The sequence below is a fragment of the Lathyrus oleraceus genome, chromosome 4, assembly GCF_024323335.1.
Source record: "Lathyrus oleraceus cultivar Zhongwan6 chromosome 4, CAAS_Psat_ZW6_1.0, whole genome shotgun sequence".
NCBI lineage: Eukaryota > Viridiplantae > Streptophyta > Magnoliopsida > Fabales > Fabaceae > Lathyrus > Lathyrus oleraceus.
Window position 1 is genome coordinate 240438728 of NC_066582.1, and position 25525 is coordinate 240464252.

Sequence of the window (25525 nt, forward strand, 5' to 3'; positions counted from 1 at the left end):
GCATATTTCTTATTGCATCTAGTTAAGATTGAGATTACTAGTTAGTCCAATCCAAGTTTTTTATTTCATCTACTTGAACATCTTGAATGATCACTAGGTTACCATCATCTCGTGAATACAATTTGTAAGCACCAATCGAATGATAGTCATTAAGAACCATTACTTGACTTCTATCATCCAATTTTCTTCTCAATTGTTCAGGTACATGCCTGAAGCACATTGATCCAAAAACCTTTAAGTGACCAACACTTGGCTTTGATCATGTCCAAGCCTCATAAGGTATCTTCTCGACTATCTTCTTGGTTATACATCTATTTAGAATGTATATTATTGTCAAAGTTATTTTAGCCTAAAATATGCTTGGCAGTTCTTTAGCTTTCAACATGTTCCTGGTCATGTTCAATATACTTATGTTTTTCCATTCAATTATACCATTATGTTGATGTGTATAGGGAGCAATGACCTCGTGCTCTATACCTTCATTATTGCAATATTCTAAAAATTCTCTAGAAGTGTACTCACCTCCACCATCAATTTTTAGTCTCTTTAACATGCACCCACTTTGTTTCTCAGCATGCAACTTAAACTTCTTGAATTGTGTAAATACTTTACTCTTCTTTTTAATGAGGTAAATCCACATATATCTGGTGAACTCATCTATTAAACTCAGGAAATAGTAGTTACCTCTGTTTGACCTTACCGCAAACAGTCCACACACATCATAGTAATAAAGCTCCAGTTTTTCCTTCGACTTCATAGGCAAGTCATGCTTAAATGTCTTCCTTTCTTGCTTTTATCTGCAATACTCTTCACATATCTGACTTGGTTCATTTATCTGAGGTAGATTATACACCATCTTCTTTTGGTTGAGCATAGTTAAACCTATAATGTTCAAATGTCCATACCTTTGGTGCCACAACCAGTTTTTGTCTTTTGCTGCAGTCGAACCAGGATATTGATTATCAATTCCATTTATCTCAATTTTGAAGGTTTTATTGTCTGTTAAGGGTGCCTTCAGGATCAACCTTCTCTCACCATTATATACCTTCATCTGATTTGCTTCCACCTTCATGATAAACCCTTCGATAAGTAATTAACCTATGCTTATCAAATTACTTGTCATTTAATGCACATACAACACATCAGTGATGGTAGCCTTCTAACCATCTTTCTTTAATACAACTATGTTACTTTTCCCTTTTGATGTAACATACATGTCATCTGTAAATATGATCACTTTCTTAATTGATTCATCTAACTTGATGAACCAAATTTTATCCCCAATCATGTGATTTCTGCATCCTAAATCTAGGTACCACATATTGGTTTATTCACCATTCGACTGAGTATTGGTAATGAGTAGCATATCATCTGAGTCATTGCCTCAAGCATGTGCGCATTTAACATTGCATCTCCTTGATATCAAATTTCTTCCTTGAATACTTGCTGCTCATTCTTTTCTTGGCTGAATCATAACGATTCTTTGAATTCTTTCCTAACTTATCATCATTAGCAAGATTCCTCCTTTATTCGGTCTTTTCTTTCCAAGACTTCTTGATGAATCTTGCATGCAATGCCTGTTCAACCACTTTGTCCCTTTCTGAGATCCTCTGCTTCAGCCTCATCTCATGAGCTTTTAATGAAGCTTGAAGTTCCTCGAACTTCATCTCAGCTGGGTTCTTGGATTCTTCAATAGAATTTACAATATAATCAAAGTTTGTAGTCAAAGATTCCAACACTTTCTCAATCTTCTACAAATTAGTGATTGATTCACCAAACGCCTTCATCTGGTTTGTTAGTAGCACCAATCGTGATAAGAAATCTGAAACTGAGTCATTTCAAATTGCTTTCTCAAGGTCTATAACTTCACTCTCTTGAGTTTCTCATCACCACCATACAACTTCTTCAGTTTATCCCATGTTTCTTTAGCCTTTTCTTCTTTTATTATCTTCTCAAAGATATATGGATCCACACATTGGTAAATCAATAATAGGGTTTTTTCGTCTTTCTTCATGTCCTTGTGCACAGCCTTCTAAACATCACTTGCATTCACCTCCAACGGTGATACTCCTTCATTCACAATTTCTCACATCTTGAAATCTGAATATGAGCTTCATATGCGCAATCCACCTCTCATAGTTTTCTCTTTTGAAAACTGATAGATTCGTTGAAAATTGCGTTGATGTTGTATTACCGTTTTCCATTACATATTCTCTTTAAATCGCATCCAAACTCACTAATACCAATTCGTTGGAACATAAAAGAATTTAGGTTTTTGAAAGAAGGAGGATGGTAATGAAATTTTCTTCATTGATCGCACACAGTGCTTCTCACACTATGTGTTCCTTTTCAAGTTATAAAGTTATGTACCAAATACATTCAGGAGTTACAAATATTAGATATTTATATACAAAGCTAATTAACTAACTTGTGCTCCAAGTATTTCTAGTCAAATTTCCTACATGTGACTTTCCATCATCAACACAACTTCAACTATACTTTTAAGCACAACTTCGATCTCAGCTCAACTGCTGGTCGAAAAGACAATGCAAATGCTAGTTGAAATCTCAACTTAAATAGAAAGCTTTGAAATACAAACAACATAAAGTAGTTCTTCTATTTTGATTTTATTATTGAATAACAAATGTGTTTGATTTATCTTGAGATTCATAAATCACTTATAATATAAGTTTACTAAAAGAATTCTTCTAATTAAATGTAAAAAAATAAAAATATTGTCAAATGATTATTCCAAATATTATGGAAATTAAAACCGGACTAATTTTTAACAAACATGAAGTATTATGTCACATTGTTATGATCATACATCCTATTATAACCATCCAACGGTCTTTTTATGGTATATGTGTGCCCTGTGTTGGTGATATGAAAAAGAAAAATTGATGGGATATTTTAATCATGATTATGGGAATTTTTAATTTTTGTTCTTTATGAAGGTAATTATTATGCTTTGTGGATATGAAAGAAAAACTACTCCATACTATTAGTGATAATGATATACATGGTGAGGTGAGTAGTTGGAGTAAAGGAAGCACGCATAATCAACAAGAAACTTGACTTTAGGCACTAAAATTCCATCGGAATGATTTTGGTAACGGTAAGTTTTCTCGGCATCTGCCCATCATTCAGTGAGTATCTTCTCTACTACAATGATTACAGTGAATTGTGACTGCATTTTTAATATTGTATGAATCTCACTATATCATTTTATTTTAGACAAATACGATTGATAATAGAGTAACTCTTTATAGACATAAACTGATAAAAAAAAAAAGTTATTCTATAAATTTGTTTTAAATACATTGAAAATTCTGATAGTTTGATATTTTTAATAAATATTGTTTTTGAATTATTAAAGAGTATCTCTTAATTTAATAAGGGTATTAAAAAATGACAGTTGAATTCATATCTAGTGTGACCTATGGTATATATATTCACAAGAAATAAAGTGAAAATTTTGTTAATGTAATTTATTATCTTCGTTTTTTAGTATAAAGTCGTGAAAAAATATTTTATATCATAATATAAGTCGTATTATAATATCAATGAATTATTAATGTTATTTTTCTTATTATATCCTTAAATATTTATTATTTTCTCTTTTTTTTCAATTATAGAACTTTGTTTTTCCAATGCTATTAATGAATGACAATTTTATAAAATTATTCATAATTTTTTTTTTCATAATATAATTATTATATTTTTTAATACATTTGAAAAATCAAAAATAACTTATACTCCCTCCGTTTTTTATTATAAGTCGTTTTTTACTTTTTACACTTATTAAAAAATATAATAATTATAGTATAAAAAGATAAATTATAAAAAGTTTTATAAAATTATCATTCATTAACGGTATTGAATATATGTGATATATATTTCTTTAAAAAAAATTTGCAAAAATAACTTTACCATATAAAAATTATGATTGTTTAAACTTTAGGAAAAATGACACATGTGTCTATACCTATGTGTCACGATAAGTGATACTAGTGTATATATTTTTTTTTTAAAATTACAGATATGCTTACATGAACTAGACCAGATTTGAACCATTTGCCAATGTGGTTACTAGACATAATTGACTACCATTGGGCCAATGTGCTTTTCATCGATAAAATTGACATGTTACATATATATATATATATATATATATATATATATATATATATATATATATATATATATATATATATATATATATATTATATATATATATATATATATATATATATATATATATATATATATATATATATATATATATAAAATCAAATGACATCAATGTGTCAAATTTAGTAATATGACACATTCGATAATTTTTTAACGTATATTCGTATAACAAAATCTACGGTTAGATTAAAAGCTATTATCATATATATCATATGTCTATAAAATTTAATATCAACCGAAAATGATTTGACATGTCAATGAGATACATAAAAACCAACGTCTTACAAAATCTCATGAAAATCGTTAATTTTTATTATTCTTTTTAATATATCAAATTATTTTTTATTGATGTGAATTTTTATATGCGTGATCTTTATGATAATATCTTTCAATCCAACAGTGAATTTTGTTATAACGACATATAATAAATAATTATCGGAGGTATCATATTATTAAGTTTGACAGCTTAATTTTATATATATATATATATATATATATATATATATATATATATATATATATATATATATATATATATATATATATATATATAAAATAAATTGAAATTATTAAATGAAAATTTCTCTATAATAATTTAGTTTATTAATTTAAAATAATTAATAAACTAAAAACCTTCAATTTATTGATATAAATTATTAAATTAATAAAATGGAATTATTAAATAAAAATTATTAAATTAATAAATTGAAATTATTAATATATACTATGTAAATATATATTTATTATGTAAATTTATATTTTATTTTTAATGGGTTAATACTAATAATTTCAATTTTTATTGTGTTAATACTAATAATAAATTAATAGTAAATTAATACTAACTTATTTTTATATAGTCAAATGTGTTTATATATAATGAGTCTTTTGTACTGCATTGGATTGACATCATCTTCATCTATGTCTTTCGATAGTTGCAATTTGGGCTCAATTGGAGTCGAAATTGGATTGCAATCTTGAATCTCAAATCTCTTGAGTATTTCGCCTGCATATCTTCTTTGGTGCATCATCAAGCCTCTACTACTCTTGTAGAATTCGATGTCAAGGAAATATGAGAGATTTCACAAGTCTAACATTTCAAACTCCTCACTTATGTCGTGTTTGAAATCTTTGATCTCCTTCTTGCAACTTCCTGTTATCAACAAGTCATCGACATAGAGACATAGTATAAGAAATTCATTATTGCTTCGTCTTACATATACTCCATACTCAATAGTGCATTTCACAAATTCCTTCTCCCTTAGAAAATTGCCTATCTTATTATTCCAAGCTCTTGGAGTTTGCTTAAGTCCATACAAGACTTTATGCATCCTATATACCTTATTTTCTTCGCCATGTTTCATAAATTCAACTGGTTATGCAACATAAACTTCTTCATCTAAAAGGTCATTCAAGAATACACATTTCACAATCATCTGACATATGTGTCAATTGTTCATGTTTGTTAGACCAAAAATCAACCTGATTGTTTCGATTCTAGTAACAGATGCTAAAACTTTGTCGAAGTTGATTCTTTCTTTCTGAAGAAATACTTTCGCCACAAGTCTTTACTTGTGTCGAGTTACTTCTCCTTTGGGATTCAAATTCACCTTGTATATCCACTTCACATTGATTTCCTTCTTGCTTTGGGCACATAGAGAATACTGACATTAGTCTATATGTTGGACCTAGGGTAATTGTTATACTTACGCTAGTTGAATAGGGATGTGAGACCCCGAGTAATGTCATAGAGAATTAACGTTCTATACATTTCCTAACCCTACTTACGCTGACGTACTAGGTTTAGAAAGCTCTAAGTAGTGGTTTGAGTTATTTTGTGAGGGATCGACTATAACAATTTTATTAATTCGCCGTGAGGTTATAGTGATTAGATCATTCATACAGGGCAGCAAACATCAACAATAGATGAATAGGAGATTCTACAACACAACTTGGCCGCTTTCGTGACATTGTTTACTCGTTTATTTACTTTTCGCACTGAAACTCGAAAACCCCTATTTTTACTAGTTTTTATAACTTGCACACATTTTTTTCTTGTTTGGAGGCAGTCCTAGTGGATTCAATATTTTATTACTTCGATATTATCGGTACATTTGCCGATAAATCATAAGTGTTGTTGACTTTTCGACCATCCTTTATGACAACAAAGATATCTCCTTTTCCACTTGATGTGATGTGCCTGCTATCTGCAAACTTTATCACTTTCTCAACCGATTCATCTTAGTGAACCAGTTTTTATTACCATTCATATGGTTACTGCATCCTGAATCTATGTATCACATGTTAGTTTGCTCAGTGTTCGACTGAGTGTTGGCTATGAGTAACACATCCTCATAATCATTATCTTCAACCTGTGCATAATGCACTTCACCATTATCTTTCGCTTATACTTCCTTCTTTCTTCGTTAGTCTCGAGCATAATGGTCAAATCCTTGACAGTTGTAACATTGCATCTCCTTCACGTCAACTTTCTTCCTAAAATACTTGTTGCCCATGCCATTCTTGATTGAATCAGAGTGATTCTTCAAGTTCTTGCTTGACTTCTCATCATTAGCAAGATTATTTCCCTGATACGCCTTCTCTTTCCCAAATTTCTTGATGAATCTTGCTAGTAGTGCTTATTCAACCACCTTCTTCCTTTTTTTAGTTCCTCTGCTTCAACCTCATCTCATGAGCCTCTAACGAAGCTTGAAGTTCTTCTAACTTCATCTTAGCTAGACTCTTGGACTCTACAATTGACACTATCATGTAATCCAAATTTGCTGCCAGAGATCTCAACACTTTCTCAATCTTTTGCAAATCGTTTATTGATTCACCACACATCTTCATATGGTTCGTTAACAACACCATATGTGAAAAGTATTTTGAGACTGATTCATCTGAGTCATCTCAAATTGCTTTCTCAATGTCTGTAACTTCGCCTTTTCATCTTTTCATCTCTTCCGTACAAGTTCTTCAACTTGTCTCACGCTCCTTTTGTTATTTTTTCTTCAATGATTTTCTCAAACACGTTAGGATCCACACACTGGTGAATTAAGAACAAACCTTTTCCATCTTTCTTTCTTCGTTCCTTGTGCGCAGCTTACTGAACATTATTCTCATTCTCTTCCAATGCAGGTACTTCATCGTTCATGATTTCAGCCACATCTTGAAATCTGAAGATGACATTCATCTACGCAATCCGTCGTTTGTAGTTCTCACATTGGAAAGTTGGTAGATTTGCTGAAAATTATGTTGATGTTATGTTTCCATTTGCCATTATAGATTCTCACTGAATCGCAACCTGAACTCCTTGATACCAATTTGTTTGAACAAACGAGTTTTCAAGAAAGATGGGAGAAGAAGAAGAATAGAGAAAAGATAGAAACTAAATTCTAAAGAGAAATATTATTGATTGAAGTTGTTAGGATTTATATCATACAATGACTTTATATAAACAACTAAAACCCATGCCCAAAACTATACAAATCAATGCAAGCCCAAAATATATAAGTTATATCTTGGCTTCGACACAATAACTTAAATGTTGTATTCAATTTTTCAAATATAGTTGTCTTCTACACCTTCGACTAACTACCTCGACATAATCGAATGCTAGCTTTCGACAGAATATCGAATTATAACTTTTAACAATATCTTATTAATTGTCATCTCTAGTTTTCTTTAAGATTAGTATCTTGATTCCGATATTTAAAAGTCCACACACATTGATTTATTGATGGATATTGATCATTTGTTTGAGAGCGGCATGTTCACATTGCATATTCACCAAATTACTTTTTATTAATCTTCAAGGTTAAACTAGCAAGATACTTGTGCGTCCGCACGAGTAAATTTATTTAATACGGTATAAAATATAATTAGATACACGTATAAATTTGAAATAAAAAAAAATTGGAAAAAAAAATCCACATTTGAAAATAAAACATTCATCTCTCAGTTAAAGACAATTGTTGGTTAAAATAAAATAGATATTGTCCTAATAGTGACCCTTGAAATGGAACATTAATGATGTGCATCATTATTGAATGATATTCAATTTGATAGAATATAAAAAAAAAATTAGATATACGTGTCAATTTATAATGGTACTTAATTGTAAAATGAACAATGATCATATAAACTCAATTGTATTGAATAATCATATAAAAAAAGAGACACGTGATATGAAGAAAGAAAGAAATTCACATTTAAAAATATATAATTTGTCTCTCAAATAAAGATAACGGTTGATTAAAATAAAATAGATATTGTCCTGATAGTGACATGATAGTGACATGTGAAATAAAAAATTTGTTGTAGCATTGTTAATAAGTGTTATCCAATTTGATGTAGTATAAAATGTATTTAGATACTTATGTCACTTTGAAATGAGTTATTTAATTATAAAACAAACAATAATAATATAAATTATAAATATTTTTTTATATATAATAATTATATTTTTATTTTAGATAAATTTTATGTTTTAAAAATTCAATATTTTTCTTTGTCCTTTATTAAATTAAAAAGAGATTCAAATTTTGTTATTTATATTTTAAGAAATAAAATAGAAAAAAGAAAATGGAGAGAGAAAAAATTAAAATGAAAGTGAGAATGTGTGAGAAAATTTTGAAATTTAAATTAATAAAAAAATATAAAAAGAAAGTCAAGTGAAAATTGAATGAGGTGAGAAAAGGAGTTAGTTTCAATTTTTTTAACATTTCTTAATTATAAATATGTTATTTTACTAATATAATTTTTTCATAAAAAAAATACATTAAAAAATTTGATAGTAATTTATTTTAATTAATAGATAATTGATTGAGATTGAACAAACACAATTATTAAATGTGTGATGCATTTTGGAAATACAATCTAATATTCCTTATATTCCTCCTTGATTAACTCTTTAGAAGGCATAGAAGACTTTAAAATTCAAAGAGTGTTTATAATAAGATTTGCAATCATTATTTTAATTCTAAATTCATATATTTCACCATAATTGTTCTAAATTATTTGAGTTCACCATCAATGGATCATAGATCATAATGAATTTGTCTCTTCTGTTTCAAACAGCTGTATGAATATGAAATCCAAATATCACAAATCTAACATTTCAATACATCATAACTAATCAATAATTTAGATTCAACTCTTAAACTAATGACCCATTAATTATCCTTCAGAATTTGGGGATTGCCACTCAATTATCAATTGAAATCTGACAAACTTTACAACATCAACCACCAAATTCCAATTTCTTAAATCATTATTAGATTCTCATTTTCATTAACCAAAACATAAGTAATGTCACATGGTTTATGCTATTGCTAAGCTAATCATCCACCTTTCTTCCACTAATCTTGAGTGTTAATCACATTACTTCCAAACAGTATCCACACTATAAGGGACCCTATTCTCTCTCTCTAACTTTCTCTCTCATAGTCATCATATAATTCACCATTTAACAACTAGTGCTTCTGCCACCACTACTGCTACTACTCCATGTTCTCTCATTGCAACCATCACTTTTTTTTTTGTTATATACTAACAACCTAGTTCAATCTTACCACATGACAGATCAAACATGTTTCTCACCCTTCACTTTTTCTTTATAAAGATTCAATTTTTATTTTTTATTCACAAAATTTTGGAAATTTGAACATTTTTCTATATACCCTTTTGTCTTTATTTATATAACCTTGCTCTAGTTTGTCTATACATTACAAAGTTTGAAACTTTAGCAATGTCTTCTTCTTCTTCTCGTTATCCTATTATGAACAGTGCCTTGTTTTCTCTGTTTCTTTTTGTGCTTATTGCAAAAGTTAGCTTTGGCTTTTCAACCAAGGTAAATTCAAAAGTAGTGTCTTTTTTTGTTATGGTTATTTCTGGGTTTTTGAATCTTGAATGAATTTGATTTTCAGGTTTATGTTGTTTATATGGGAAGCAAAAGTGGTGAACACCCTGATGATATTTTGAAGGAAAATCATCAAATACTTGCTTCTGTTCATAGTGGAAGGTTAATACAAATTTTGCTTTGTTTAAGATAAAGTGTGTTTTTTTTGTTCTTAATTTTGATATTTTGAATGTTTTTGACAGCATTGAACTAGCACAAGCTTCTCATGTTTATAGCTATAGACATGGTTTTAGAGGCTTTGCAGCTAAGCTCAGTGATGAACAAGCTTCCCAAATTTCTAGTAAGTTTTGTTGTTTCTCTTTTCACTTTCTCAGCTTTTTAATGTTGAAATTGATACAGAAAGAGTTTAATGGCTTCTGTAATTTCAAAAACTGAGCAGAAATGGCAGGAGTGGTTTCTGTTTTTCCAAATTCTAAAAGAAAGCTTCACACAACTCATTCATGGGATTTCATGGGACTTTTGGATGACCAAACCATGGAAACTCTTGGCTACTCTATTAAAAACCAAGAAAATATCATCATTGGTTTCATTGATACTGGTGAGTATCTTGTATTTTTGTTGTTATTTTAAGGTTTTTCTAAAGAAATTATGTTTTTTTTACTATGGTTTAGCCTATGTCTGGTAACACGGTGTGCCACCGCTGCCGAACGTTTAAGGCATTTTTCATCGTGATTTTGAGAAGCTGGTATGTGTAGTTTTTGTCCCACGGTGGTTCTGAGAAGCTAGTGGAGTGAATACTATTTGAATAATGTCTTAGTTTTTGTGAAATCCTATCATTTATGGTAAAGTTGATAAGTTCTATGTAACAATTCCTTTATGCTCAAGTTCAGTTATTATTCCATAATGGCATTTATTGCTCGGTTCACAAGAATTTTCACTTCCACACTCATTTATTACTTTACTAGCAGAAAAACTGCTACTTTAATTTTTCTGTTTTACAGTAGCAGGTTTAAGGAAAGTTGTATGATTAATAGTAACATCCAAAATTGAATTCTATAGTTTTCTCAATATGGAGGCCCCTACTTCGAACCATGTGAAAAATAATCCACTTGAAGAGGGGTGAATTAGTACAAATCTATATGAAACCGACATTTCAAATTGAATGTATGTTTGGTGTTCGGTATGTGTTAGTGTCTGACACCGACACGCGCAGTTTCATTCAATCACTTTTATTTTCTTCAATTATTATCAGTGTCTACGTGTCATTGTCAGTGTTAATAAACACGAATCTATTTCAATGAGTTATGTTAATAATTATGTATTACGTACAGGAATTTGGCCAGAATCTCCGAGTTTCGGTGACACCGACATGCCTGCAGTGCCACCAGGGTGGAAAGGTCAATGTCAATCAGGAGAAGCATTCAATGCCTCAACTTGCAACAGGTTTGTTGTTAACTGTTACCCTCATGTCCTTTCAATTTATTTATTTGGCATCATAGCCACTAGTTTCCGTTTGAGTTTTAAATAAAGGTCCCCGCAACTGCAATTTGGGCCGTGGCATGACAGTTTTTATATCACCAAAAGTGTAATGCGACTGCGATTGAGGCAACACAGACACTTCTGTTACTGCAACCGTTATTTGAAACCTTTGTTTCCATTTGTTTCTTGTTCATTCGTTGATATGATTTATGGAATAGGAAAGTGATAGGTGCAAGATACTATATAAGTGGATACGAAGCTGAGGAAGAGTCAAACAAAAAAGTCTCGTTCAAATCGGCTAGGGACAGCACTGGTCATGGTAGCCATACAGCTTCTATAGCGGCAGGGAGATACGTAGAAAACATGAACTATAAAGGACTAGCAAGTGGAGGTGCGAGAGGAGGTGCACCGATGGCTAGGATTGCTGTATACAAAACATGTTGGGATTCGGGTTGCTATGACGTGGACTTGTTAGCTGCATTTGATGATGCTATAAGAGACGGAGTTCACATTTTGTCGCTATCTCTTGGTGCTCAATCGCCACAAGGAGATTATTTCAGTGATGCTATATCTATAGGGTCGTTTCATGCTGCTAACCGCGGAGTGCTTGTTGTTTCATCTGCTGGAAATGAAGGAATTCCGGGTTCTGCTACTAATCTTGCACCATGGATGCTTACAGTTGCTGCTAGCTCAACTGATAGGGATTTCACTTCTGATATCATGTTAGGAAATGGCGCAAAAGTCACGGTAAAACAAAGCTTTTGTCATAATTTGTTTAGTCTCCAAAGTTTTGCTGATACTCGATTTCAAGATAACTTGTTGCACATTATGAGAGGAATCTTACGATTTTGCTGTTACTGGATCAGGGTGAAAGTCTGAGTCTGTTTGAAATGAATGCATCTTCGAGGATAATTTCGGCTTCTCAAGCATTTGCGGGATACTTCACTCCGTATCAATCCAGGTGAAGCAAGGTACTTAAAAGTGAGAACTAACAAAAAAATCTGCGCGAAAAAACGGCTTTTAAGTTCTATTTTGTTTGGTTTTGTAGTTACTGTTTAGAGAGTTCTTTGAATAAAACAAAGACCAAAGGGAAGGTTCTAGTTTGTAGACATGTAGAGAGTTCAACTGATTCAAAGGTGAAAAAGAGCAAGGTGGTTAAAGAAGCTGGTGGAGTTGGAATGATACTTATTGATGAGACAGATCAAGATGTTGCTATCCCATTTGTGATCCCTTCAGCTATTGTTGGAAAGAAAATCGGAGAAAAGATTCTATCTTATCTCAAAACTACAAGGTTCGTTTTATAATCTACAAAGCACTGTACTTTTAGAAACATGGATCCTCTAAAACTGCAATATGGTGATGTAGGGACCGTTAAATTTAGAAATATTCAAAAAAACGGTCCCTAAAACTCTGGATCACCATATTGCATCGGTAGAGGATCCAATTTCTACTTATATTGCTATTTTCGGAAGTTTAACTTCACATTCTGTTATATGTCGAACAGTAAGCCTATGTCAAGGATATTAAGAGCAAAGACGGTAATAGGAGCTCAACCAGCACCGCGCGTAGCAGCATTTTCTTCTAGAGGTCCTAATGCTCTAAACCCTGAAATTTTGAAGGTGAATTCCTCATTTTTAATCCAACTACCAAAATCTATCTGAGCTTTCTTTACAACATTTATCTTTCTTTTTTTTTACTTCTTTGTCGAACTTCTAACTGGAATAGTCCATGAAATGTCTGAGGTAAAAGTTTGACTTTGTAAAATGATCTCTAACTGTAATGCGGTGATTTCTACGTAGCCTGATATCACAGCCCCGGGAATAAACATTCTTGCAGCATGGTCTCCAGCGGATGGAAACATGTTCAACATTCTCTCGGGAACTTCCATGGCTTGTCCTCATGTAACCGGAATCGCAACCTTAGTCAAAGCTGTTCATCCTTCGTGGTCTCCATCTGCCATCAAATCCGCCATCATGACAACTGGTATTACACACTTTAACGCGGTCGCTGCATATATAATATTATAACCTCGAGTGCACGACTAATCATGACTTTTTTTATCATGCAGCAACAATCCTAGATAAACGCCACAAACCGATCAGCGTAGATCCAGAACAAACAAGGGCTAATGCATTCGATTACGGATCAGGGTTTTTAAACCCTGCAAGAGTTCTTAACCCCGGTCTCATCTATGATTCTGAACCAACAGATTTTATCGCATTCCTATGTTCACTCGGTTACGATCAAAGATCACTTCATTTAGTTACTAGAGACAGCAGCACATGTAATAGCATAAACAAATTCACCACTGCATCAAACCTCAACTACCCATCCATTTCAGTTCCTAATCTCAAAAACAGCTTTTCAGTTACAAGGATTGTGACAAATGTTGGAAAAGCAACAAGTATATATAAGTCTATAGTTTCGTCACCTCCTGGTGTTAATGTCACGGTTACGCCGAGCCGGTTAGTTTTCACAAGAATGGGACAGAAAATCAAGTTCAGTGTGAATTTCAAAGTAACTTCTCCTTCAAAAGGATACAAATTTGGATTCTTGTCATGGAAAAATAAAAGATTACAAGTTACTAGTCCTTTGGTTGTAAAGGTTGGGTAGAGAGCTATGCTTGTAAATATCAGTATATTAGCTTGAAAAGCTTTGAATTATTACTGCTAAAATTGTGTTAGGTATATGTTTGGATAAGAAACAGTTACTTATAATAGAATCCAAAGAAAATATGTATTTAGGTGAAATTACTTTGAAGTTCATTATTATTTATCAATTTTGCAATATGCATTATTTTGATATGAAAAACACTTGAATTAATCCCATTTTTGTTTCTGTTATAAACTGCGAGATTTTGGCAACTATGTTGCATAATTTAGGGTTGCATGTTATGTTTTTAATTAGTTTAATTATGGGCATTTCTTAATGCACTATATATATTCCTAAGGCATCACGTGAAAATACAAAAATATTCTCAGATTTCGGAGATGCATCTCCGGACGTACCTCAAACACACATCCAAGATCAATTCTGAGTCACGTCTTAGGAATGTGACTTTTTTTTTAGAGATGCATCTCTGTAACCTGTCCGTAGATGCATCTTCGTAGCATATTGAAAGAGAAATAGAAGTAGAAAACGAGAAAGTTGTATTTTGAGAAAATAAAATTATCATTCATAACATAAAATCAGCATTACATAGGTGATGTTAACATAAAATCAAACATTGCGTTTTAATATTCATGTGGACGCTTCAACATCTTCATAATATCTTCTACCGATCTTGAAATCGTCGCTTCCATCTCGATCGGAACTCTTGTTTCGAAACGGAAAAATGTATTCCACGTAGCCCTTACATTTGCATTTGTCTTGAGCTCATAGTTGTTGAATTCAATCTTGTCTTCGTTGTTAATTGACGGTGAACGATACTCGAACTTCACATTTTTTTAATTATCTCCGTAAGGTAGGAGAACAGACAGGCTTCGGAAGAGTTCATATATACTTTAGAAATACATCTCCGGATTAAACGAATATTTTTTCAGATACAAAACAAATTTAATGTGAGCAATGAGGCTTGAAATAAATGATCTTAACTGGAATTTCAGCTTCTTTTACTCATTTTGATGTGATGAAACACAAGAATGAAGACTTGAAGTGAAAATATTGATCGAGAATATAAGGGTTATTGGAAAGACTTTAGAGTAAAAATGGGGATATGGATATAATCATGCAGGTATATGTTTTATCAAAATCACGTTTGATAATTCCGGAGATGCATCTCCATAAATACCTGACATGCAAATGTGAGAGATATTTCAAAATCCCACCACAAACCTTCCAAGATGCATCTTCAGAATATCCACTAGACTGCTCAAATATCAATATATTTGTTGAAAATACTCGGAGATACATCTCTAGAATAAAATTTTGTTTTACTCTAGGGTGGCATTCATTTGATGTATCATAAAGTGGTGCAATGGTACGTCCGGAGATGCATCTTTGAAACTGAACAGCATTTTGGGTTTTTCATAAGGTGTTTTTCCACCCCATAAGGCTGGGATAAGAAATCCCCTTAATTATTTGATTGCTTTCAAATGGGCTCTCAAACTAAATAAAAATTGTACTTGATAATAAAAACTGAATAAGAGGAAAATAAAGAAATGAAAGAGAGAAAACACTAAACCCTAAATTCTAAGTTTTTTTTTTACTAGTTATGAGGAGAAGTGAGGGTTTTGGAAAAAATAAATTTAATAAAATATAGCTAAATCTTTAATATTTTTTTAAAGAATAATTTTATATAAAATGATAAATAAATTTTTATCATTAATTTATTTTAATTTTTAAAAAATTATAACATCATATATTATATTTTAATCATTTATCAAAATCCTTCGAACCTTTCTTCCGATAAGATTTTTTAGTTCCTCAAACTAAGGAAATTTTGTATTATGAAAAAAAATAAACCTCTTAAACTCCTTTTTACCTAAAACTTTCCATTCTTTTCACCCATTCCTTTCATTTTTTTCAAATTTTTTTACTCGCTTTCTCTCTAAGTTATCAAACAAAATCTAACTGTTTTAATTTTAAATTATTACAAAAGTTAATTACATTCGTTTAGGATTGAGTACTTATAACAAGTTAGTTAGGCCTTAGCCAAATATTTTTTTCCTATTACTTTATTATCTTCTCTTCAAATGCATTGTCGTCTTTATGCAAGAGATGACTTGTCTAGAACTTGCAACTTGTACCTAAGCTAGAGAAGCCTGAGAGGAGACAAGGACTTTGTAAGAGCATCTTTATATTGATTAGTAGCATGATCGTGCTAAAGAATGAGGCTTTTTTTGAAATTTTTCTCGCAGAGAAAGAAGATATCAAGCTATATGTGTTTGGTTTTAGCATGTAGAACGAGATTGTGATAGAATGCAATTGTGCTTAGGTTGTCACAAGAAATAATAGGTGTTGTGAAAGGAAATTTTATTTTGTGAAAATAGATTGAATCCATAGAACTTCAGAAGTTGTATTGGAAAAACTTACTTTTATACTCAGCCTCAGTGTTGGACCTTGCCGCCAAGGTTTGTTTCTTTAACCACCATAAGACTAGGTTAGAGCCCAAAAAATACGGGAACTTAAGTTAAATTTCCTATCATCAAGATTTCTACCCCAGCAAGCACCAGAAAAGGATTTGATTGAAAGAGGAACATGAATGGAGGAAGGTTGGAGGAAAAACACCATGATAGAGAGAGCCTTTTAAGTACCTTCAAATTATTTTTATTGTAGTCCAATGGATTTCTAGAGGTTGAGACATAAATTGGCAAGCTTTGTTTATTGCATAGCTAATTTCTGGCCTCGTAATAATGGCATATTGAAGGACTCCCATAATAGACCTATTATAGGTAGGGTCACTTAGATAATCAGAACCATGCTTAGACATTTTGTGGTTATATACCATAGGAGTTGGCATGTTCTTAGCATTTGATATATTAGCCTTAGATAGAAGATCTTTGATATATTTGGTTTGAGATAGAAACAAAGAACCATTCTTTTGATGATTCCCAATTTTTCCCTAGGAATCATATGAAGGAGACATGTGCCTCCTGCTCTTGTATATTTATGGTTAATGTGGAGCTTTTTCATGTGATGTGATCGTTCCATTAAGGATTGGCTTTGGAATAAAGGAAATCTAGTTGTGCAAGGCCTCCCTTCCCCCATTACGGTATTGTTTCTTGGAGGATAAAATTGCAAATTATCTTCAATTCTCAAGATCCTATCATCCTGGACTTGAAAACTTTATTGATGGACCAAGTTATACATGTTATTCAACATATTCGATGCTCATTGCACGCCTAGATTGGCTTGCAGTAGTTGAAGTTCGGGAAGTGCCTCTTGTCTAGGTGTTAGGGGTTGCAAGAGAGGTCGATTTGATGGCTCGCCTTAGACTTCTCCTCTGCAGAATCTAGAGGAATTCAGATCTTTAGGTATTGGATCTAATGGAGAGATCACGAGGACCTAATACTCAACTCTTGGAGGAAGTGATTGAGTTAAGGTAATGGTGGCAAGCGTAGTAAATTTTTCTTATCAGGTGTTTCTTGATGTTTTCATAGTCTTAAGGAGTTAATATCAGGCTCTCGCTAGAAGGGATCGATGATTCAATGGACGAAGATCTGAGATATGGATCTTCAATGGAAAAATATGTAGTTATTTGTATAAATTCATGGGAATCAACTATCGATTCCCGCAGAAGCACCACTGTTTCGATTTGGAACTAGAATTGTTGATGAAACAGTAAGATAGCTTGTGAAAAGCTATATTGTTGTAACCATTTCTGTACCGTTTGTGCAAATATTGAATTTGCAAACTTCAGTTTGATCTCAATAAAGAATTCAGTTTGACTAGTTGGAAATAGGCATGATTCAGAGATCACATTACATGAAATTTCCATGTCACTCATCCATATCGATCTATGTCATCAAGTACATTAGTGTGGTGGTCGTCGGGGTTCTGTCACGTTATACGTCAGTGACAACAACTGTGGTGGTCCTATTATTTATGTATGAGGTCGACCAAATTGTAAAGTTAAAATCTAAAGATAAATAGCATCCGGATGCATGCCTAAAGAATTGTGATATAATTATTAAAAATATATTGTCCAAGTGGGAGATTGTTGGAATATTTTATAATTTAAATATCATTTAATTATTATATTCCAATAATTATGTGGGCATATATATTTTAATTATATTATCTATTTATCAAATTAAGAGCCTTAATTGATTAAGTGGTCAAATAAATTTAAAAGACTATTTCTATTTCTATTTAGTAATTAATTAATTGGATATGGATTCAAATATGAGTGGATGTCAGGATGTCCCATTTCGGAATAATGAGAACTCTAATTGGTCATCACCTTATATATAGGTTATGGTCCCCAATATATTGTACACAAGCAATTTATCTCTTCTCCCCATCTGAAGAGTATTCAAGACATTAGGAGTACTGGTTGAGGAAGAACCATACAAGTTACTAGGTGTTCTTTGTTTGTCTTCTAACTTTCAGGATTACTGCTAACAAAACTTTCTCAATAGATTCAGGTATTCCTGCAATCTCTTATCTCATATACTAACTTGTCGTAGATCCTGTAATTATATACATGCCTGTATTATCTATTCTATTATGCACTAAAGTATGTGACATAATATGTATAACATGTATATGTTATTAATTGTTATTGATATAATTCCAACAAATGAGATATGTGTGTCCTGCTCCGGTGTATGTATGGGTACTATGGAACTTCTTCATGCGATATGATCGTTCCATCAAGGATTGGCTTTGGAATGAAGGCAATCTAGTCGTGTGAGGCCTCCCCTCCCCCCTTACTGTGTTATTTCTTGGAGGATAAAATTGCAAATTCTCTCTGGACTTGAAAATTTTATTGATGGACCAAGTTATACATGTTATTCAACAGATCCGTCGCTCATTGCACGCCTAGATTGGCTTGCAATAGTTGAAGTTCGGGAAGTGCCTCTTTTCTAGGTTCTAGGGGTTGCAAGAGAGGGCGATTGATGGCTCGCCTTGGACTTCTCCTCTGCGGAATCTAGAGGAATTCATATCTTTAGCATTGGATCTGATGGAGAGGTCACGAGGACCTAATATTCAACTTTTGGAGGAAGTGATTGAGTTATGGTAATGGTGGCAGCCGCAATAACTTTTTCTTATCGAGTGTTTCTTGATGTTTTCATAGTCTTAAGAAGTTGATATTAGGCTCTCGCTAGAAGAGATCGATGATTCAACGGACGAAGATCTGAGATATGGATCTTCGATGGACAAAAATGTAGTTCTTTGTATAAACTCGTGGGAATCAAATTTCAATTTCCACAAAAGCACCATTGTTTCGATTTGGAACTAGAATTGTTGATAAAACAGTAAGATAGCTTGTGAAAAGGTGTAGTGTTCCAACCTAAAAGGTTAACACTTCAACGCCCAAATAAGTGAGAGAATCAAAGTAAAGGGAGAGTGGGAACAAATTTTAATACCTAAGAATTGCAAGTTTTCCTTTTATATACTACGAATGGTTCAAACCATCTACGAGGAACGTGACGTGTTATGTATATAGTCGTCTGTTTGAACTAGACGGTGGATGGTACATTAGAGACTACAGTTATTTATTTACTTTGGGTGAGAACGATAAACATGTGTTTCTCACTCTTACTTCCTTCCCTCTTACCTCTGGACCTTTCATTTTGGGTAGGCATGACAATGGGGCCGGTCGGGAATGATATTTACCTCTTCCAAACTCAAACTCGAATCCCCAAACAATCCATGTTCTCTGCTTTGATCCCCAACGGAGATAGATAATTAAAACTCAAACCTGTTTTAAACAGATTCGGGTTCGGGTATCCTCGCCCCACCACCATATATTTAGTGAAATCAGTTTTTTTTAATAGAAATGTTTATGTTTTCTAAAATGAAATTACATTACAAATAAAACAATATCAAAATAATTCATAGATACATTTCAAATATTTTAAATAATATATATAAATCAAAATATTAAAATATTGACCACATATTTAATATTCTAAATTATCAAAACTAAATATAAAGTACATAATAAAATAAATAGGACGGGTTCAGATAGATTCTAGTGTCATCATTACCCGTATCATCCTCATATTTTGTAATCAGAAAAAACTAACATTCGAACCCAAATCATGTTAAAGTGGATTTTCTTTGTCGAATTCAGGTAGGAAAGCGGTGAAACGTTGGGTTCACATGGTAATAGACGTTGATCCTTGAATGGAAATAGGCGTAGCAGACGTTGATCCTTAATTGGAAATAGACGTAGTGGCTTTGATCTTGTCCGGATCGGAAGCGTGGCTTGGATTCTAGATATTGAATCGGAAAACGGTGAAACGTTGGGTTCATATTGCGGTACCACGTGCATAGAGTCACATGTCTTGCATTGAGTCACATTAGAGTTATGTGATAATTGAATATATGCATTGATGTGATTGTTATGTGTGTATGAGATATGGTAATTGAATTTTGTGATGTTTGGATACATAACTTGGTGAAATATGTGATAATTATAGTTATGTGTACATTTGGAAATATAGCATTGGATTCTAATATTACACTCCTTGAGTTTTGATGTATGCTTGAAACATGTGAAATAAATATTGGTTAGTATTATTTACATGTTTATACAAGGTGTAATGAATTCCTTTAATTGTTGATTTAATCATTGTGCTTTATTATACTCCTTCATAATGATTCGAATTCTCACCCTTCTATTTGAATGTTGCCTTTACATGGGCATCGTGCAGATACTCAAGAGTAGTATTGCTGAAGTAAGTGGACGGTAGCTCACTCGAGATTTAGCCGGAGAGTTTCCGTGTTTTGGTTTAGAGACTAGGTAGTGAGTCAATGCTCTGGTCATGTAACACGGGGTAGATTAGTAGTGTTGAACTCATATCTTATTTGGATAAGTATTATGTTATTACTTGTGAACATGTTTAATTGCAATTTGCTGTTTGAGAGGCCATAGTGCCAAATAGTCTGGATATGGTTTTATTTTATCCTGAGGAGATTATTGAGAGATGATCATGGTATGGGACATGAATCATTTTATGAAATGCATGAGTATTCATTATTTTCCGTTGCGAACACATATTCTTGAATATTCATGATATTTGAAATGTGTTATTTTAAATGACCAGGTGTATTGTATATTGGTGATGAATGATGTTGGTTTTTGAAAGCTTTTAGTTTTTGAAAACGTCGATGTGACGCCCTTTTGTTTATATGCGTGCTTATTTACTCTGATTATACGTTAAGTATTTTGGGGTATAAAAAGGGGTGTTACATTAAGTGGTATCAGAGCATGGTCAACCAGTTCGTCAATAGTCGTTAACGTTTTCCAATCCTGTTGTATTTGATTTGTGTATCTGACACGATCGATATTGTATGCCTGAATTATCCGTTGAGTATCTTTGGTGGGGATTTTGAAATTGATTTAGTTTGTATTCCTTTAGAGCAGCTTGATGTGATTTTGGGTATGAATTGGTTAGAATTTAATCGGGTGTATATCAACTCTTTTGAGAAGACGGTTATTTTTCCTGAGGTTGGTGCTAAGGAAGATTGGTTTGTGTCTGCTAAGCAAGTTGATGAATCGGTGCAAGGTGGTGCCGAGTTGTTTATGTTGTTGGCAACTTTAGATATTCGTGAGAAGAGGACGATTGAAGAATTGCCAATAGTTTGTGAGTTTGCAGAGGTATTTCCTAAAGATATAAGTGATTTACCGCTGGAACGTGAGGTTGAGTTTTCGATTGATTTAGTTCCTGGAACTAGTCCTGTATCGATGGCCCCCTATCGAATGTCTGCTTCCGAGTTGAAAGAGTTGAAGAGTCAACTTGAAGACTTGCTTGAGAAGAGGTTTATTCGTCCTAGTGTGTCGCGTTGGGGTGCACCTGTTCTGTTGGTCAAGAAGAAAGAAGGTTCTATGAGGTTATGTGTTGATTATAGACAACTGAACAAAGTGACGATTAAGAACAAGTATCCACTTCTGAGGATTGATGATCTGATGGATCGACTGGTTGGAGCTTGTGTGTTTAGCAAGATTGATTTGAGGCCTGGGTATCATCAGATTCGTGTAAAGGCTGAGGATATCCAAAAGACTGCTTTTCGGACAAGGTATGGTCACTACGAGTACTCCGTGATGCCTTTTGGTGTGACTAATGCACCTGGTGTATTTATGGAGTATATGAATAAAAAATTTCATGATTATCTAGATAAGTTTGTTGTTGTGTTCATCGATGATATATTGATTTATTCTAAGAGTGAAGAGGACCATGCCGAGCATTTGAAGGTTGTGTTATCGGTGTTGAAAGAGAAGAAGTTGTTTGCTAAACTCTCTAAATGTGAGTTTTGGTTGAGTGAAGTAAGTTTTCTTGGGCATGTGATTTCGAGTGGTGGTATTTCTGTGGATCCTACGAAGATTGAAGTTGTATCTCAATGGGAAGCTCCTAAGTCTGTTGCTGAGATTAGAAGTTTCCTTGGTTTGGCTGGTTATTATAGGAAGTTCATTGAAGGATTTTCTAAGTTGTCGTTACCGTTGACGTAGTTGACTAGGAAAGGTCAAGCTTTCATTTGGACTTCGCAGTGTGAAGGGAATTTTCAAGAGCTTAAGAGAAGATTGACTACGGATCTTATTTTGACTTTACCATATCCGTTAGAACCTTTCGTTGTGTATTGTGATGCTTCTTTGTTGGGTTTGGGAGGTGTTTTGATGCAAAAAGGGCAAGTGGTAGCTTATGCTTCAAGGAAGCTTAAAGTTCATGAGAGGAATTATCCGACGCATGATTTAGAGTTGGCCGCCGTTGTGTTTGTGTTGAAGCTTTGGAGACATTATTTGTTTGGATCGAGATTTGATGTGTTTAGTGATCACAAGAGTTTGAAGTACTTGTTCGATCAGAAAGAATTGAATATGAGGCAGAGGAGATGGTTGGAATTCTTGAAAGATTATGATTTTGGTTTGAATTACCATCCTGGGAAGGCGAATGTTGTAGCCGATGCATTGAGTAGGAAGTCATTGCACATGTCTATGTTGATGATTCGAGAGTTTGAATTGTTGGAGAAATTTAGAGATTTGAGTTTGGTTTGTGAAGCAACGTCTTCATGTGTTAAACTTGGTATGTTGAAGCTTACGTGTGGCATTCTTGACGAGATTAGAGAAGGTCAGAAGTCAGATTTGAAATTAGTCGATGTTATGACATTGATTAATCAAGGCAAAAGTGGTGACTTTCGGATTGATGAGAATGGTATCATGAGGTGTCGTGATCGAGTTTGTGTTCCGGATGTTGCGGATTTGAGAAAGAGGATTCTTGAGGAAGGGCATAGAAGTGGTATGAGTATTCATCCTGGTGCTACTAAAATGTATCAAGACTTGAGGAAGATGTTTTGGTGGCAAGGTATGAAGAAGGATGTAGAGGAATTTGTGTATTCATGTTTGACTTGTCAAAAGTCAAAGATTGAACATCAAAAGCCGTCTGGTTTAATGCAATCGTTATCTATTCTCGAGTGGAAGTGGGATAGTATCTCTATGGATTTTGTTTCGGGTTTACCGAGAACATCGAGTAATTGTGAGGCGATTTGGGTCGTTGTGGACAGGTTGACGAAATGTGCTCATTTTATTCCGATAAGGATGGATTATTCGATGGAGAGACTTGCTAAGTTGTACATCGAAAGGATTGTGTGTTTGCATGGTATTCCGTCGAGCATTGTTTCGGATAGAGATCCGAGGTTCACTTCGAGATTTTGGGAAGGTTTGCAAAGTGCTTTGGGTTCGAAGTTGCGTTTGAGTTCGGCATATCATCCGCAAACTGATGGTCAAACGTAGAGGACTATTCAGTCACTTGAAGATCTTTTGAGGTCTTGTGTTTTGGAACAAGGAGGAAATTGGGATAGTTTCTTGCCTTTGATCGAGTTTACGTATAACAACAGTTTCCATTCGAGTATTGGAATGGCACCTTTTGAGGCTCTTTATGGTAGAAGGTGTAGAACTCCTTTGTGTTGGTACGAATCGGGAGAGAGTGATGTGGTTGGACCCGAGTTGATTCAAGAGACTACGGATAAGATTAAGATGATTCAAGAGAAGATGAAGGCTTCTCAAAGTCGTCAAAAGAGTTATCATGATAAGAGGAGGAAGGCTCTTGAGTTTGAGAAAGATGAGCATGTGTTTCTTCGAGTTACGCCAATAACGGGTGTTGGTAGAGCTTTGAAGTCGCGTAAGTTGACGCCGCGTTTCATTGGTCCCTATCAGATTTCCGAGAGGGTAGTGTAACACCTCAAAATTTGCCCTCCTCTCTTGGGACTAGCTTAACATATTGCATATCATTTGTTAGGTCATTAGGCATTGCATGTTGCATATCATGTGGTAACATGGAGCAAGTCATCCTTCTAGGTCTTGATCAGAAGACAAGAGGTTTAGATTCAAGCTGAGGGTTTCATTGGTTGAATTGATCACTAATCATCTGAGGATGTGTGGTACAAATTAGGGTTTCATGATTTCTCAAGGAGATTGATCTTCATCTTGGTTGAAATGAGACATCATCATCATCATCATGGTTTTGTCATCATCCAGAGATTCAGAAGATTGATCAGATACCTTGAGATTAGGGTTTTGACCACTGGTCAACCCTAATCATCTACATTGGGCCAATCAGGGCATGGCAAGGAGATGGGGTCTACAATGGATATGGGGATCATTTCATGATTATATTGAGCTTATGGAAGCTAGGGTTTCATCATTGAGCCATTTCATCAGGAGTTTGGGGCTCAACTTGATCAGTGCATAGCCAAATTCATCTATCAATTGAAAAAGTCAACGGTGGTCAACTGTGCAAGAATTGATGGATTTGGAGGTGAGAGAGGGTTGGATACACTTCATTCATGTTGAAACAAGTTTCATTTGACATTTCAAAGATCAAGAATGAAGAAAATAAAGTCAGATGAAAAGTTTCCAAAAATGGAAAGTGACCTGTAATTGGAAGTTTCCAAAAAAGGAAAGTTTTTCACCACAAAATTACATGTCCAAAAATGCTTCAAATGAAAATTTGTTCAACATGAAAGTTGTAGATCTTGCTCTCACCTTTCCAAAAAGTCCAAGAACATGAATTTCTCATGTGTGGTTGGCAAGTTGTGATCAAATCATTTTCCAAAAATGCCTAAATTCAAAGTGGCATAACTTTCACATGGAATGGCCAAATTGGATGATCTTTCTTTGAGCAAACCACATTTTACATGCACTTTCATGATGCATCATCAAATTTCATCAAAAATAATCATGGCAAAAAGTCATTTTTCAAGTGGATTATTTGGAAATTGGTGGGAAAATAGGCGAAATTTCAAAATACAAGGTTTTTGCACACAAAGCCTATTCCAACACATCCCAAATGATAATTAGAACTTGCTTGAGCTGTCATTTACTGTTACATT

The 25525-nt window shown here is 33.3% G+C and overlaps 1 protein-coding gene across 1 annotated transcript; it reads left to right on the plus strand.

The window, feature by feature from the left end:
• The first annotated feature begins 9377 nt into the window (after positions 1–9377).
• Positions 9378–14303, plus strand: LOC127074806 (subtilisin-like serine-protease S). The gene is made up of 11 exons (XM_051016180.1): positions 9378–10042; positions 10119–10213; positions 10294–10391; positions 10491–10649; positions 11383–11494; positions 11749–12277; positions 12397–12491; positions 12579–12821; positions 13035–13149; positions 13330–13513; positions 13599–14303. The coding sequence occupies exons 1-11, from the start codon at positions 9941–9943 to the stop codon at positions 14141–14143; spliced, it is 2277 nt and encodes a 758-aa protein (XP_050872137.1). The 5' UTR covers positions 9378–9940; the 3' UTR covers positions 14144–14303.
• Positions 14304–25525: the final 11222 nt, after the last annotated feature.